At 33.3% G+C, this 17,004-nt stretch overlaps 1 protein-coding gene across 1 annotated transcript; it reads right to left on the bottom strand.

Moving 5' to 3' along the window:
* Positions 1 to 100: 100 nt before the first annotated feature.
* LOC128875278 (aminopeptidase N-like) lies at positions 101 to 13,889 on the bottom strand. The gene is made up of 12 exons (XM_054120722.1): positions 13,731 to 13,889; positions 12,824 to 13,311; positions 12,259 to 12,723; positions 11,281 to 11,464; positions 8,272 to 8,431; positions 7,009 to 7,090; positions 5,501 to 5,877; positions 4,018 to 4,295; positions 3,096 to 3,280; positions 1,567 to 1,881; positions 1,406 to 1,484; positions 101 to 625 (listed from the first exon to the last, which is right to left on the bottom strand). The coding sequence occupies exons 2-12, from the start codon at positions 13,282 to 13,284 to the stop codon at positions 431 to 433; spliced, it is 2,781 nt and encodes a 926-aa protein (XP_053976697.1). The 5' UTR covers positions 13,285 to 13,311; positions 13,731 to 13,889; the 3' UTR covers positions 101 to 430.
* Between the last annotated feature and the right edge of the window lie 3,115 nt (positions 13,890 to 17,004).

Here is a 17,004-nt window from a genome sequence, read left to right as displayed (position 1 = left end):
TACTCGTGAATTATTTGAATTTTAAACCTAAGCTACTTGACACTAATTATTTATCATATTTTTCCTGCTTTAAAAACCGTTCTAAACAACACTTAGTGTATTCTTTTTCTTTATTGTACATTCTCCAAAATATATTAGAATACATTTAAATCGTTTAGGTATATTTACAAATACATTCAAATAATTTACATTCATATTACACAGTTCTCATTTTTCGACGCAAACATATTCTATGATATGTTTAATAATTTCATTATTAAACCTCCTGAAGTAATGTAGAGTCGTGTAATTTGCCTAATGTATATTTTAGAAATGAGCATTCCACGTTTACTTTAATGTAAGGACACAGTTGTACCTTATTCCATGTAGTTTCTTATGTATGCGTATGTTTCAGTGCCCCATCATTGGTATGTGGAAAATGGCAATTCACTTAATAAAATCGCGTAACGAGGAATGAAAGGATGATGACAAACGATGTAAGAGTCGCAGTACCAGCGGAATTCAACTCGAACCAGTTTGCAACAACTTTTCCGTTCAAGTCGATCCAACTAATTTTCCTCATTGACTTCTGTACTGTACTCTCAATGACATCTTTCAAGCCCACTGTATAACTGAATTTGTGCAGCTGAAACAAATAAATCATTTTGAGTCATTGAAGACAAATTTCCTTCCAGATAAGAAACTCTTCCGTTGATCATCGAATCATTTTTAATCTCATATTCAGTCATTTTTAAACATTAACCTCAGTTTCTCACACTTTTCCTATTCAGGAATTGCTTCCATGTAGCAAACTTTGATATATATATGTATGATCTGAGTATGATCTCCTTATTATTATTATAATAATTTATGATGCAGTACTTTCACTTCATACGAGCGGATGATCACAAAAATCGAAGATTATCGGCCAAAACACTGATATTTAAAAAACATATTATTTCTAAAAATTTTGATTTTTAAAAATGAACGTATGCAAGACTGTAAATCAATGCTCTCGACAATCCAGTAAACGTATTGATTTTCATTTTAATTAAAGCCTAATTTCAAAGCAAATGGACAAACCACTCCTGGAAGAACACGAATAATCAATGCGATTGGTTACTAAGATTGCTGATTACCAAATTAACAATCGGTTTACTGATAGCGTTACAAACGCAATTTTAATTTAACGAAGTAGGTATCGTTGAATCATTTGAATGTCATTGTTTAAAAAATTGCGATTAGCATAATATTATTAAGGAAATTGATACGATCGATCGAGCTGTTGCATTCTACTGCAAAACGTTAACTCGCAGTAAGTGAGAGTATGAAAATAAAATTGAATTGAATTTTTTGAACATAACATATAGATTGCGTGTCAATGATTCTTAAATAGATCACTATAGTTAATGAGATGTCAACGTACCCGCGTATATTGATCTTGATTAAGAACAACGTTTGCAAGGCTGTTTATGCATGATTTTATCCTATCCTCGAAATCATTACTGAAACGTGAAAAATAGTGTTATTTAGAATTATCAAATCATTTCATTAAATGTGCTTATCTTTGATGTTATCATTAATTACTATTTTTTTTTGAGTTCCTTAATGTTCTCTTCAAGTACGTCCAAAACAATCTTGAATCCCGACAGTTGATTATTAGTTAGTATAGCTTGGACAGCCACGTCAAAGTCGATATTAGGTTTTTGAGTAAGGGAATTTTTGAGGAATTGTTCTAGAATTTTTGTATCGTTGGAACAACCCAAAACAGCAAGCTCAACGTTCAATTCATCCTGATCGGTTGAGGTTGCCAACAGTTTATCCATAGTTTTGGTCCATATGTCATTTTTGGCGGTTTTCAATCCATAGCAGAGAATGTTGCTCTTCAAGTCAGGGTCTAATCTGTAAAAAATTGACAATCATTTCATTGAATAGAAAGAAAATAACGAATGAAACACAATATTTTTATGGCTATTATCAATATTTAGCAGTAAAATATATGTAAGGGATTTTTAACGAATTGTTATGGCAATTGATATATATCGTATGCATGCAATGATATTAGTCAAATGAGAAAAGTGTAACCGGAAGTCAATTCTTGACTAAAAAAGAATTCGTAAATTAATATGTCCCTCGGTAAATAAATAATATCATTCTCAAGTATACTATCATTAATATTTATACACATTAAAGGAAAATAGTTTATTAAATTGTATGTGCGTTTAAAATTGAATTATAGTGTTTAATTACTTAATTTAATTACGTAGAAATTTAATCAGATTCCTAAATACAACAATTATCAATTGAATTAATTGAAAAGTTTGAATTAAGTAATTCAATTACAACGTGATTGAAATACAATGTAATTAAATTACCGAATTGAATTACCCTGTAATTGTATTGCTTTGCGATTGAATTCTGTGAAATTTTGATCGAAACACAGAGTTTGAACATGATGATAGCGAAACCTCTTTATTTTAAATTCAATATTGATGCCGCTTGACTAAGTTGAGGATAAAACAGAATTAATTTCTTTCGTTTCACGTTTTCATTAATGTTCCAAGTCTTAAAAACATTGTACTGAAACAAACATGGTGAAAATCGATAAAATTACAACGTCATTGAAGTTTTACGATAATTCCACGAAGAATTTATCCATCGCATAATAATTTATAAATAAGATTTGAATTGATGGTATGAAATTATATTTTAAACAATAATACACGCCTTGATTCCTTTTGTTTTTCAAGTGACGAGCGTCAATTGAAAATTTATTTAAATAAATTGATACAGTGCCAAGAAAATGAAAAATTAGAGTACCTACATTGCACCGCTCAAGTCTGATGATTTGTTTAAACAGGAATAGACGAAATTGTGAACTGAATACAAATTTCGTAAAACGAATGAAAGGTGTACAGTTTATAACTTATTTTTCGTTTCATGAAAGTCATAATCCAAATTACAAACTGAAATTAAATTTTGTATTGAATGAACAAAAGCTAATCTGCGTAATAACTGCGTGAAATGTGTGAAATGAACCGTTATAGAATATTTGTATTTGTATTATATGTTATGATTTACGAGAGGTGTCGACAACAAAAACAGTAAGGACTTACTTTGTATCATTGTTTATCCAACTATCGAATTCCTTCTGCGCGGCGGTTAGGCACTCTGGCTTCTTAACTTTGCATGCCCATTTCATTACGTTTGTTCTATGAAGTTTCGTGACATGAGAGTCGCTTGCCAAAGTGGTATAGTTTAGGCTATTCGTCACAACCTCCATTATATTTCGAACGTAAGTCTGAAAAGATTTGAGCAATGCACTATGAGTGATTTAAAATTGATTGATTTAAAATAGTTGATTTCGAATTGGGCGGACAAGGAATGTCTAAACGTTATAATCTGAAATACCTTTTCAATGTGTTCACCTTCAGTGGAGCCAGATTTTCAACTTACTTATTGCTAAAAAGGGTATTTTTTGACACCATTTGTTTCTATCCATTCTATATGCCCTTATCGAAAATGAGAATTAAATTTGATTCAATCGGAATAATTGTTACGGTACGAATGAATTCTCCTACAGTAAAGCTAATCAACTAAGTAAATGTCTTCATGTTACCAACTTTTATTTTATAGGTAAATATAAAACATACACAGTCTATGTTTCGTTTTTGCAATTTTTTGAGGATCCAACATCTATACAAAAGTAGGGACTAATAATTACAGGAAAAACAAAGACTCATTCCGTTTGGTGGAAGTATCCCTATATGTTTCCTCATGTTTTGTCATGGTTGTATTTCTCAACAATTCTATTATAGAGCTGAATATTTTTCTGTTACCGAGGATTACCATCAAACTAACGATGAATTAAATTCTCAAAAGGGCACTATAGACTAATATAATAGTTGTTCACTAAGAAACAGTTCGAATTATTATATTGTAACTTTAATTGCATATTTACTGCGAAATGAATAGAATTAAATTCGCGAAAAGAAGAGGAGGCGAAACCGTTTATCTATGCAATTCACGTATATGTACCTCGAACTTGGAGTACTTGTCGGATGAGTACAGCACACTTTCGAAGAAGTTCAAATGTCTGAAAGCTGTGGTCCACGGGATATAGTCTTTTTCTTTTGCGAGGAATTTGGTGACTGTCAATGCAATTGTGTAATTTAAACGTCTCTCCCGTGCCAATGCCAGAGCATCGTCGATCAGCTGAGCACGATTCACGGGGTCGATTTTGTCGTAGTTCTCTGTCTGCAAGTAATCCGATAGAAGTTTCCAGTTTTCCTTGTTATAGTTTACGCGATAATAACCTAGAAAGAAGACATTCCTTTCAAATTTTCAAGTTCACAAAATAACTAGGAAATAAATGTAGTTTATAATGAGTTTCTTGTAAATTTTTAACAAACATTCTGTTATAATTTATTTTTTATTGCAGTTGATTTTGGGTTTCCTCGAATGACCTTCATAATAGATCATTGTATTGGTCTTGAAACACTCTACCAAACTCTAAGTAAGAAACCATACCATTCTATTAAAAAAAAAAAAAAAAATTGATCTTCATATCTCCTTGACGCCTTCACCTACAAAAAATTGGTAACACCAAATTATTAGCCCCTCGTCACCAAGTAAGTTTGGTCTGATGCATTTTCTCCTATCTTCAAAAACAAGCGAGTTATTTAGGTGACCTGTTTAAAATGTCATTTCAGTTGCCCCTCGTAAATACAAAGGCTCGGTCTATATTTTCATATGTCTATGGAGCCAATGGATTAACGATGTTTCCTCGATGATAAATGAATCCAAACGTCACCGCGTGTACCTCATTTTAATTACATGCCTTTGCTCCACTTTTTTTCTAAATTCAGAAGTGAGTCGATTTATCAAGAATTAAAACTAGTTTTAAAAAGTTTTTGTTTGGATTTATTTTCATCGAAAGAATCCTGCTCCTCGCGATACTACTGTAACGACATAGTGAAAAATAAAAAATATTAATTTTCATTAGAATAAGATGAAATTCAATGAGCACAGTTGCTCTATCCTGCTCGAGGTATAAATTCATTAGTGCGATCGGATTCTAACTTTACAAAAACTCATAAAGAGAGACCGGAATGATGACCGGACGAAACGTTGATTTAAATATTTTCATCCTAATAACAATTTGAAATGTAACTATTGCTTGACAGATTACAAGTTCAATCTTTCCCTAGCAATTATACTTAAATTCTCGTTAGCCAACAGTGAAAATATTAAATATATATTACGTACAGTATTCTATGTACTGTACATATACTCTCTACTTGAGATCTTGTAAAATATTATGTTGAGTCCCGTAGGGGGCCCAAATGAAATAGATCAGAACGTCGTATGAACGAATAATTCATCAATTAATGAAGATATCCGTTTATCATCTGGATATCAATAAAGAGGGAAGAATTAACTTACAACAATATTACGTTCAATTTATTCTATTCGGAAAGTAATCAAGATTAATATTTTACGAAGTGCGTAGATTACTCACCTATTTGTTTTGGGTTGACAATGACCCAGGTTTCGTTGGCAACCTCGGCTTTAATAGTTAGTACCGAGCCATTGTTATTCATCCAGTAACTCGGCTCCGTTATATTATTAAAGTCAATCTTTTCCGTGCTGTTCGTGACGTAACTGATCGGTATCCACCACTTTGAATCGTCCGTAACGCCGTCCAATAAGAATCTTTCTTGACTTAACACAAGGTTTCCTTCCTTTGTCGTGTTGACCGTAACTACAGGATATCCTGGCTTGTCTAACCACTCTTTCATTATTGTTGCTAAGTTTTGGCCTGCCCAGGTTTTGTTCGACGGCGCCGCTTTTTGGAGGGTATTAATGAGATCGTCCGATTCAACAACTTTGTATGCACTGTAACAAACATTGATATATGAAATACGTTTGGAACGGATAAACTGAATGTTCTAAGATAGTTCCTCTAAATCTCTATGATTAACTCTGATCGAGACAAGTAGACGTGAAATGAATTCAATGTATTTAGGTCACGAGTCGCCATTAATAGCCAATTCAATTAGAATTATCTAATTTACTAAGATTTATGCAAATAAGAGTGTATTATACAGGGTATCCCAACAATGTTGAAGGTCCTTGAAAGGGGCGTTTCGGAGGGTGATTTGAAACAACTTTTTCCTTAGCAAAAATGTTGTCCGAGGCTTCGTTAAGGAGATATTAACAGAAAACCCGGACCAATCAGAACGCGGACGCTCCATCGACATACTCGCGTTCTGATTGGTCGGTTTTTTTGTGTTAATATCTCCTTAACGAAGCCTCGGACAACATTTTCGCCAAGGAAAGAGTTGTTTCAAATCATCTCCCATACCACCCCTTTCATGGACCTCCAACATTTTTTAGACAACCTGTATAATAAGTAACTATAGAGGTTTCTCGTATAGCATTCTAAATTCTCAGACTACACGATTCAAAGGAATTTTTAGTTTCACTAAAAATATGTTTAAGAATCCACAAATTATCTCCATTAGATAATTATCGTTCCCACCCATCAATAAAATTCAAAATCAGTTTATTTCCCTTATAACTTTGATTATTTTTGTCCAATCAAGACGAAATTCGTTTAGTTGCTTCTTATGTTTTGACGAAAAGTTTAGCCTATTTACTTTGCAGAGATATTAACTGTAATTATTATTAAACAATGTTAAAATTTCTATTACTCAAGAAAGACAGAATTGAAATCTATCAAAAAATAATACAATTTTTCATTTAAATTGTAATTTATAAGGGAATTTTGTAAAGAAGAACTTAGTACAGAGGTACAGAAATGGTTCTTGCAACCTTAATCGTTCGTCATACTGGGGGTTCGATATGATTTATATTTCCTTTATAACAAAGTATCGACAAGTGTCAGTTTCATTTCGTAATTTTAGTTAGTTCAAAAAATAGCAAAATGTGTATCATCACTTGTTAGCAGTATCAGCAGGTGAATTCTTGATATATAATATATTTGATAGTTCCTAGCATACTTACTATTGATCCAGATAATTCTGCAACCCTCTCTGAAAGACTGATTCCGTCAAAATGTACGACATCATTCGAATAACCGACCCAGCTGTAGGAAATACATATTATATTATTATTTATCATCATGGTTCGCATTCTCGATTGCATCACAACTGTCACCGTTAGTTTCCTCGGTACTATTAAATTGACTATCTGTACTATCAAAAATGAAAGCTGTTCTCTTATATTTAGAACCGGTAGTTTTACAATCCAGCTGTATTTCTTTAATTCCGTTTACGATACTTTTAAATTTAGAATTGATCACTTAACAATTTCATATTATTTCTTTAATTCTTGAATTCTTCGATATCAGAGGACTAACGCGTTATCTTTAAACTGATAATATTTGTAGCCGCTACAATCGATATATGTTTACTTACACCGAAACAATCGTATCGTCGGCTAATAAATAGAAATGATTAAAAGTCCGTATCATGTTTGTTCATGTTTTTTATCTGATACCAAAATTAAATTATCTTATTGGGATTCGTCGTTAATACCGTTGATCGATTTCAATAAAAGAACGTAATTTTTCCAATATGTTATCATCTCTCAAAGAGCGTACCGTAAAATTTTCCAAGTGTGTTGCAAAATTAAAAAGGAAAATAAACTATCGTTGTTCACCTGGTCGAACAAAGAATCAAACATTCAAAGTTATCTAAAAGAACAATAAACATTTTACTGTATTTCCCTACCATGTATTTGTTTAAGTTAGGATTTGCAACTCTTGTTAAGATGGAATATAAAAAACGATCAAAATTGGAAAATGTTGAGGATGAATACAAGTTGCTCTGTCTGAAATAAAACCTGATACAGCATAAATACTAAAACATCGTCAATCACACTTTTCACAATGAACGTGTTTTTCGATTAAACAATCAAATTGTAAGGAAAACAGAGTGCTTGCGCGTTATCAGGACATGGAGATGCGGCATTCGCTACCATTAACTTTTTCCTAAAGTACAGATAATTACCTACAAAATAAAAAAAAAAGATTGTCTAGATATAATAAAAATTGACGGAGTTCTGCACATTTGAAAAATGATTGAGATAATTTTATTCCGTAGAATATTTCGCGTACTAGTTATTTAATTCAGAAACTTTTTCTTCTATTACTTCATTAAGAATGACGCGAAATTTGTCTTCTTGAGAAACGCTGCAATATGCAATAATTAAATCACGTACGAGAATAATAACGGTGACGCGTCTATTCGATTAATCTAATTTTACCTTTTTGATATGCGATATTGTCAAACAGTTTTGAAATTTCAGCGGGAGAGTCCACATCTTGGTTTATGGGACGCGTATCCTTTGCTGCGTCCGTAATGAAGGCTGTACCTTGCAATGCTTCCACAGCGTACAATTCCATTAAACGCCATGATTGTTCCAACTAAAAGGATATATTTTAATTGAACGTTAGGTTTCGTAATAATTTGATACATTCAATGATTATCAAAATTACAAAGGAGGATGAGTGTTCGCGCACGGACACTCGCGGTTCAGATATGCTCACAGAATGTGGAAGAGAATGATGACGCCCGATATATTATACATTATTATTGTGGACTGTATACTGTGGGCACGTGGCTATCAAGGGACTGTCCCTTCTACATAATTCACTTCACGCTCAAAGTCGTGTCCGACGGTCAGATCACGTTTCTCTATGCTTTCCCTGCCGAAACGTACTTCTTTCTGCCTCGTCAAAAAGAAAAAAAAACCCCGAAGCCCGGCCCCGTTCCCATTCCAAGGGTGACATGTAACGTCCAACGTGGAGAGGAAGAAAGCTGCCCATCGTGAGGGTCGTAAACGAAACTTCCGAGCGACCATACCACCCGCACCCGAAGCACGGGTCTATAACCCTAACGACCCCCTCGCGTCGTTCACCTAGACCCTAACTGATTTTTTATCGATTTTTATCTAACTGATTTTTGATTGACCCAGGCCTCCGACACTGGCAATGTCACAAACCTGAACCTGCTCGATGTTCTTGAACAATGAGAGTACCGTTCATTAACCCTCCACCACATTCTGTTATAATTCGTAGCGTACTTGTACTAAAATACACTTTAGCATTTATTTGTATTGGTATGACAAATAGAAACATGCGCAATATGGTTAGTTACACGACGAATTGAAGAATTCACGATTTTAATTTTACAAGATGTATTTTAATTCTCCTGAAACCTTTTCAAGTCTGTCTCGGGTACTAATTCGGTTGTGTTTAAGAAAGAGCTGACTTTTTTTTTATCATAGGTAGCCCTTGACCTGGTGATTATAATGGTGGTCAATTTGTTCCTTAACCCGCCACCTCCAGGGATCAAAAACTGAAATGGTTCAAAGAGTGATTTTTTTTTTCACGCGGTGGAACATTATAGCACCAAGCCCGTAATCTACTGTCTGAGCAGCGCAGTTCATCGCAGTGAATCCATGCCCATCCCTGCCAAAAACTAATGTTCCACAACGGAAAAAGAAACAGTTGGATGTGATGTATTCACCGAGATCGGTGCAAAGAAAAAAAACACTTTTTGAGTCATTTCAGTTTTTGACCTCTGGGAGGGGAGTTGACGGCCAAGATAACCACAATTGTAATTGTCAGCTCAAGAGCTACCTATGATGAGAAATCAGACCGATTGGAGGGTACACCGTTTTCTTAAACTCAACCACGAATTTTTAAATTCAGACTATCGATAATATTTTGTTTATCCGATATAGTTCCTTGAAAAATAATTGCCTGCTGAACCTAGCTATCGCCCCCCCCCCCCCCACCCCACCCCCGTAATAATCCTCTTAACTGCGAAAAAATGTTTAATAATATAATATCTGTGTTTAAGCTTTCAATATCACTCAAATGTAGTCTAAACAACTCTTTCTACAATTATGTATATAATTGTATAATTTGATTTATGGTCAGTAATTTCTATGATTACAATGTGCTATTTGATGTATCATAAACTGTTAGATTTCGTAATAATTTGATACGTTTAATGACTATCGAAATTCGAGTCGAGAATAAAAAATATGTTTCATTTCATTATTATTCTAAGAATAAAAATTGTGAAAAATAATCATGGATGAAAAATATCAAGATTTTGCAACTTTAAAGAATAATGCTAAATATAATAATGCTCCGTGTAGAAAGTATTTTATAAAGCTGACTTTGAGAACTCGATCAATTGATTTTACAAATATATCTATAGTGTAACTGAAATCTAGCGGTATACTTTTGATTTCCTAAGAGTTTGTGAACGATAAAATAATTGTTTACTTAGTCCAGATACGCTACAAATATTGACAAAATGAGTGTTCTTATACATCCAGCCAGCAAAACGAATCCAACGTACACGCCATTCTACAGGTAATAGTAATTAAATAGTATAACAGCAATTAAAACCAGGAAAGAATCAACAAGTACCGAGTAATATTTTAATCATTCGATGATAATAATGGGGGGGGGGGTGGGCTGTTTAATCTCACATCTTTATTTTCATTCAAACGAATGATACCAATTTTTTAACTAAACTTTTGCGAATCTCTCCTCATTCAGAAATGACGCGAATGTAAATACTCGAATTAATTTTTGAAAATTCGTTGAGTACACGTGTACCGCTTGACTCAACTTACGTTAATTAGTCTATAAATTAAAAACTGTTTCTACGTGCACCGGCTTGCGAAGACAGCGAATCATCATAGATTTCAATTTTTCGATCAATCGATACAAAGAATCACCGGAAAAGACTAGATACAAATTCAGGGACCATTACACATCTTTGTGATATAATTATAGGGATGACAATATCAGCGATACCTTATTTAACAAAATGGAAGGATGTCTAAAGAACAGTTGCGATACTTTCTCGAACCTAATCGCATAGAGAAAATCGAATTGACGTCGTGCATAGACGATAAGAGTTAAGGTACCATTTCGATATATCAGATAAGTGTAAAGGTACTTAATGAATTAGAAAAATCAATTGGTTCGAGAAGCCTATTAAGAAGCAATTCCACTATACAAAGTTATATGAGAAGTGTAAGAGATGTAATACAATAACAAGTGCGATAAGATTGGAGTGCTAAAAAGTATCATTCATTTTATAGAAGCTACCGTGAAGCACAGCTCTTATGTTTGCTCCTCCTACCTAAGGTAGCTCTGATAATTTGATCGTTTCGATAAGTTTGATAATCCGTGTACTTATCAGAACTGTGTACGATACAATCAAACGCGAAATCGTTTGTACTTACTTTATCCGTGATGTAATATTGGAAGTAGTTAGCGAAACCTTCGTTCAACCAAATGTATTTCCACCATTTCGGACTGACGAGATCTCCAAACCATTGATGTGCAAACTCGTGTGCTATAATCGTAGCCACACTCTGTTTGTTACGAGTCGTGGTAACACCGGCTTCGTAAAGAAGAGCAGTTTCCCTTGAATGAAAATGATAAGACGGATCAATGACAAAAATTCATGTTTCAGAGTAGCTTACTTTTAAAAGTAACAAATCAATGCTTTCTACATAACAGTATCAAAATCTCTTTCGTCAAAATGTGTTCTATCTACTCGATCACGCGAACACGTTATTCTCATACAATTAATGACTCAGAGAGAATTGAATTATATAAACTTGAGAAAATGCACTAATTCTAAAAATACTATTAATTAATTGATGTTAATTGATGTTAAGATATTTCATTCATGTTTGTATCGTTAATTTTAACTGGAATACATTATGTTCCACTGCTACATATTAGTTGTTCTCTAATTAAATTTAAGTAGATATTGTATTCGTGATTCACATAAAAGAAATAAGTATGTAAAGTCTAGTACATTGAAAAATTCGATTTTCTTTAATAGCACTTTTCGAATTTCTTAGGTCTAAAAAATATGTATCGACAAAAGGATTGTCGACATAACGATTATGATTATGATTATACGAATATATGCACACAATTTAAAATTAATAGATCTAATATTTTTGTTTAAATGGTACGCAGGAGTATGAATTTTCACTCTCTAAACCAAAATACCTCTTCAGGACAAAACGACGTCTTACTCGTTTTCGAAAAGTTGAATAAAGCATAAATCTTACTTGAAAAGGTTGAGATAAAACGGATACTCGAAGAGTTCTCAACAAGTTTTAGAGTTAATGAGTCATTCACGGTTGGACTTTAATCTTTCGAATCAACGTGATCAGGACGTGATTGCACGTAACGATAATTACCTGTAGGTCACGAGACCCCAATTCTCCATAGCGCCTGCCGAGAAATCCTTGATGGAAATCTGGTCCATCTTCGGCATCATTTTCGAATACTTACTACTAGTATATTTGTCTAATTCCTGGATCACTTTTTGACCAAATTCCAACGCATACGTTGTTTGATTCACGGCGTTTGGTTTGGTGAAAACTCCGAACGTTTTGTCGTCATTTTGTTGCCTAGCGTAGTCTGAGACCACAAACGCTACGAGGTAGCTGGACATATTCGGACTTTCTCGAAAAACAGTCTTCTGTTTATCACCGTCTAGAGTTGATGCACTTTTTTGTACTTGAGGCATATTAGAGAGTACAGTTGTATAATTGGATGGATGTATCAACGTAATCGTAAACTGTGCTTTATACTCGGGTTCATCCCAACATGGAAATGCCATTCGTGCACCTGTTGGCTCGAAATGGGTTGTCGCGATATATCTGTAATACGGAAGCGGTCTTTTATTGAACGATCTGTACGTTATAATTGAATTAATCAACGACTGTCGCCGATAGTGGCTAATTAAAAATGCGTTCTTACTGTGTTTCATTTTTTCCGTTCAGATATCTGCTTCTGTAAAATCCTCTCTTTTGGTCGTTTAATATGCCATCGTAAGTTATCGTAAGCGTGTACATTTCATTAGTGACGAGACTACGATTGAAATGCAAAGTGACAAACTCTCTTTCGTCATCTATATTTTTACTCGTCACTTTGTACAAATTCTTAGTATTGTTTGAATTTAGAGTGACATTGTTTATTGTAAGATTTTTTTGGTTTATAAACAATTCAGATGTATCATTTTCCTTAACGGTAAATGTAATCACAGCTGTGCCGTTAAATTTATAGTGGACTAAATCTGGTTCCAATGTAATGCTATATTTCGAAGGATTGGCATAATTCGGCAATCTGTAATAGTGGGTAGTCGCCTGAACGCTAATGGCAGAGAGCAACAGCAACGGCAGCAACACTAAACCTGACATCATGGATTGACCAAAACCCATTCAACGGTCAATCCACCTGGGCTACTTCTGCTTAACAAAACACAAAATGTATTAGACGCAATGCCAATGGATTTATCGTAGACTAAGGTCTTCTTAAATACAAAAATTTATTAAACGTGAGACTAGATCTATATCGCAGGTCGATTCACTTGTTGCAAATATTCCATTACTTCAGTTCAACATAGTACTTCAAGTATATTCAATTTAAATTGTTTGTAAAAGTGAAATGCGTTTTCATGGTGTAACAAAAAACTTGACTTCCAATTGTTTCTTTCCAATAAGGAATCCACAAAGACCCATCATTCTATTTCTATTTTCTAATCGCGTTTCTTAATCGACCTTAAAACAATTCTCGAAAATCACTAAAACTTATTCACTAGATAATGCCTAATACCAAGGTTAATTGAATTTACGTTCGATTTATGGTAATAATATCGATAACATACCTCTTAAATAAACGAATGCTGGTCGGCTGCAAGTGCCGACAACTGAATTGTACGTCGACGATCACCTATCGAAAGACTACACGTACAAATATTCGTGCTTTATAAGGCACTCACATTAGGACTATTATCGAAAATACGCCTGTGGCTTCTCTAATCTTATCAACCGTCTTGTTGTCACGATCGGAATTATTATATCGTCGGATAGTGACCGTTAAATGAGCTATTATTCCTGAAATTTCCATGAAACACGTTCACCTCTGCTTTTGAATTGTCGGATTTATTGATAATACGATAATCGAAGGATAGCGCGATTCCACCAATGAACAACAGTTCGTTTCTTTTTTTTTTTATCACCGGTATCGCTTGAATAGTACTGTACCGCGTTAAGTGATCGCATAACTTGATTTAACATTATTTCTACCGCGCTTTCACGTATACCAATTTCAACTAAAAGATGCCTTTCGACGCCTTTGCTTTCGAATTCATATAACTACAAACACTTATAAGAAGTACTGCCTTTCTCATTTCCATATTTCTATTTTATTTTTTATGACGTAGAAATTAATTCTCTGCCTTTATATTCAATCATTTATAACTGATGGTTAAGTAGACATATTTTTCTCGTCATTTTGTAGTGTTAAAGTACCAACCTTGTAAGTTCCACACCTGTTCTCCATTACAATGAATTTGTAAATTGTATAACCCAAGTCTCAACCTAATGACCATTACAACGTACGTGTATACTAATATACTAATACTATAAAGAGGTAAAGTTTGTTTGTTTGTTTGTAGGGGATAATATCCGGAACTACCGAACCGATTTAAAAAATTATTTTCAGTAATAGAAAGCTACACTATCCCTGAGTAATATAAGCTGTGTTTTATTTTGATAAAAATACGTTTTCGAAATTCAAAAATTATAAATATACGTGAAAATAATGTAATACAAAAATATTGCTTATCCATAAAAAAAATTATTATTATTTAGAAAAAAAGTCAGCGACACGATATACCTAGCTTTTATATCAAGTGGATTTTAAGGGTACTTATTAGGTATAATATATTAATCTTTATAAAAAAGAATCATTTTATCATCTGGGAAATATCATGAAGATCAAATTTGCCCTTTGCAGCATGTTGTTTGGTCGCATATTTTAGAAGACAATGAAAAATGAAAATAATTCACAGAGAAATGAATTGAAGGTCATTCATTACACGACCGAATTCATCATTAACATTTACATTTAAAAATCTATCCTACACCCTGTTAAATGCGTTCAGCTGTTACGAAGTACCTAACTACATACTTGCATAAACACTACAATAATCATTGTACCTACGTGAGTGAACAATGCAATCACGAACGTGATATACACGTAGAATAAGAATAGTATTCCACGCGAGCGAAACTGCGGGGCGCAGCTAGTATGATAAACTAAATAACAAAAGGGGTCCCTGACAAATACAAATTTTGTTACAGGCCTAGTTCACACTATAAACTGTATACTTACATAAACACTGCAGTAATTACTGCACCTACGCGAAAAAGAATAGTATTCCACGCGAAATCGGACAGTAAACGGAGCAGCATCTTAGATTTTGTGCAAATTTGAGTATATTCCTGTCTTCAATAATATTTGAACGAATCTCAAAGGATTTTTCAGAAATTCAAAAATTATACATATATAAAACCAATTTGTACCTATTCATATATTTTTCAGATCCAGAAGAAGACGAAAGGTGGAAGATGGCGTTAAATGCATTTTACAATGATTATATAGAAAAAGTAAAAACGTCAATCGAAGAAAAATAATTGAATTTAGAAAGCAGTTTTTTAGTGAAAATTTCAAACGATGTCTTTCAAATTTCATAAAAGAAAACATTAGAGCGTAGATTCCACCGTGAATATTAAACATTGTTTATAAAACGCTTGCCCAGTGTATCAGAATACTACAGAATTCGATTCAAACACTCTCTGACATGACGAATTAAAGAATAAAAATTTGTTTCGTTTCGATATAATACAGCATTAATGGCATTAAGCAACACATAAATTTAATTTTTTTCAAATACACAATCAGAGAAACAATATAACGTTCGATTTGTTGCCTTTTCCAAAAGAAAGGTATTTACTGACTAGTCGTTACTCGCTTTCTTTTAAGTTTTTGTCGAAGAGGAAGTAACAAATCACTCGCATTATTCGACATAAGAAATATTAATCGAAAGCAAAAAATTTGTTGACAATTTTTGTTATACAATACAGTGTTCGTCGATTCGATGGTTGAATCACAAATAAACAGGGCTCTGCTCCTATTTACCCTTGTGCAATAACAGTACGATGGGCTAGAATTTTATCTGTGTTTTATGCAACAAGAGGGACACTAAATTCAATTTCCAATAAGTTTGATGGTAAAATGAATTTTCTGTAAAATCTGATGTAAATGAGATATCGTACACTTTATCGCTGACGTTCACAACAATTCTCCCCCTTCCTTTCAGCTGAAATTTTGCGATATTTAATGGCTTACATTTTAAGTTATTTTACTTTGCGAATACCTTTTAAACGTGTTTGTAACTCCTCTAGTCGTAAAAAAAAAGAAACATCACTGAAATTGATATACAATTGCTTGGTACTCGACCTATTTGTTCTGAGGTGCAATAATTGAATGACGCATTCCTTGATGTATACGGAACAGAATAACGACGATTGAATCAAAATCGGTACAGTAGATTAACCCGTAACACACAAAAACCCAGACAAAAATTCCAAGAATGATTCATTCAATCTAGATACCTCGTAAACGGTCATGTCGAAATTATTTAAAACTTGCGCAATATCAGACATGCCTACAAGTTTATTCGATAAGGTTCAGGATTTTATTCAGCAACAGGAACATTAATGAAATTAATAATACCAACGATATTTTCTATGACTCTATTGCCTCTATTTTTATTCCCATACCTGGTTTCTGAGTTTAGAAATTAAAGTATCGTATTAAAGTAAATACATAGACTTGGGTAAACTTTCCAATAATTGAACACCTTTTTTCATAATGTGTTTATAATGTAAGTACATTTATTCGTTTTTTGTTTAAATGCAATGAAAATATATAACATTCAAAAGGAAAAACAAAAATAAAGTAATAATAAAAAAAACTTTCAGTTCTTTTCATGCCAGAAACCATCTATCTCATTTTTTTTTTATCACTATTAATGCTTCGAAGACATTTTTAGTAAAATCAAAACTTTATATCCATATATTTTGTCTTTATTA

The sequence above is a fragment of the Hylaeus volcanicus genome, chromosome 4 (genome assembly GCF_026283585.1).
Source record: "Hylaeus volcanicus isolate JK05 chromosome 4, UHH_iyHylVolc1.0_haploid, whole genome shotgun sequence".
Lineage (NCBI taxonomy): Eukaryota > Metazoa > Arthropoda > Insecta > Hymenoptera > Colletidae > Hylaeus > Hylaeus volcanicus.
Note: the sequence above shows the minus strand (reverse complement) of the source record. Positions and strands in the feature narration are given on the sequence as shown.

What these genes read in the sequence shown, in the direction of transcription:
- LOC128875278 (XM_054120722.1), bottom strand. Translation starts at nt 13,284, where the DNA reads ATGGGTTTTGGTCAATCCATGATGTCAGGTTTAGTGTTGCTGCCGTTG. An exon ending in ACAAGTACTCCAAGTTCGAG is followed by an intron (nt 3,281 to 4,017) that starts GTACATATACGT and finishes AAATCTTTTCAG; the next exon opens with ACTTACGTTCGAAATATAAT. An exon ending in ATCAAGATCAATATACGCGG is followed by an intron (nt 626 to 1,405) that starts GTACGTTGACAT and finishes TATTTGTTTCAG; the next exon opens with CTGCACAAATTCAGTTATAC.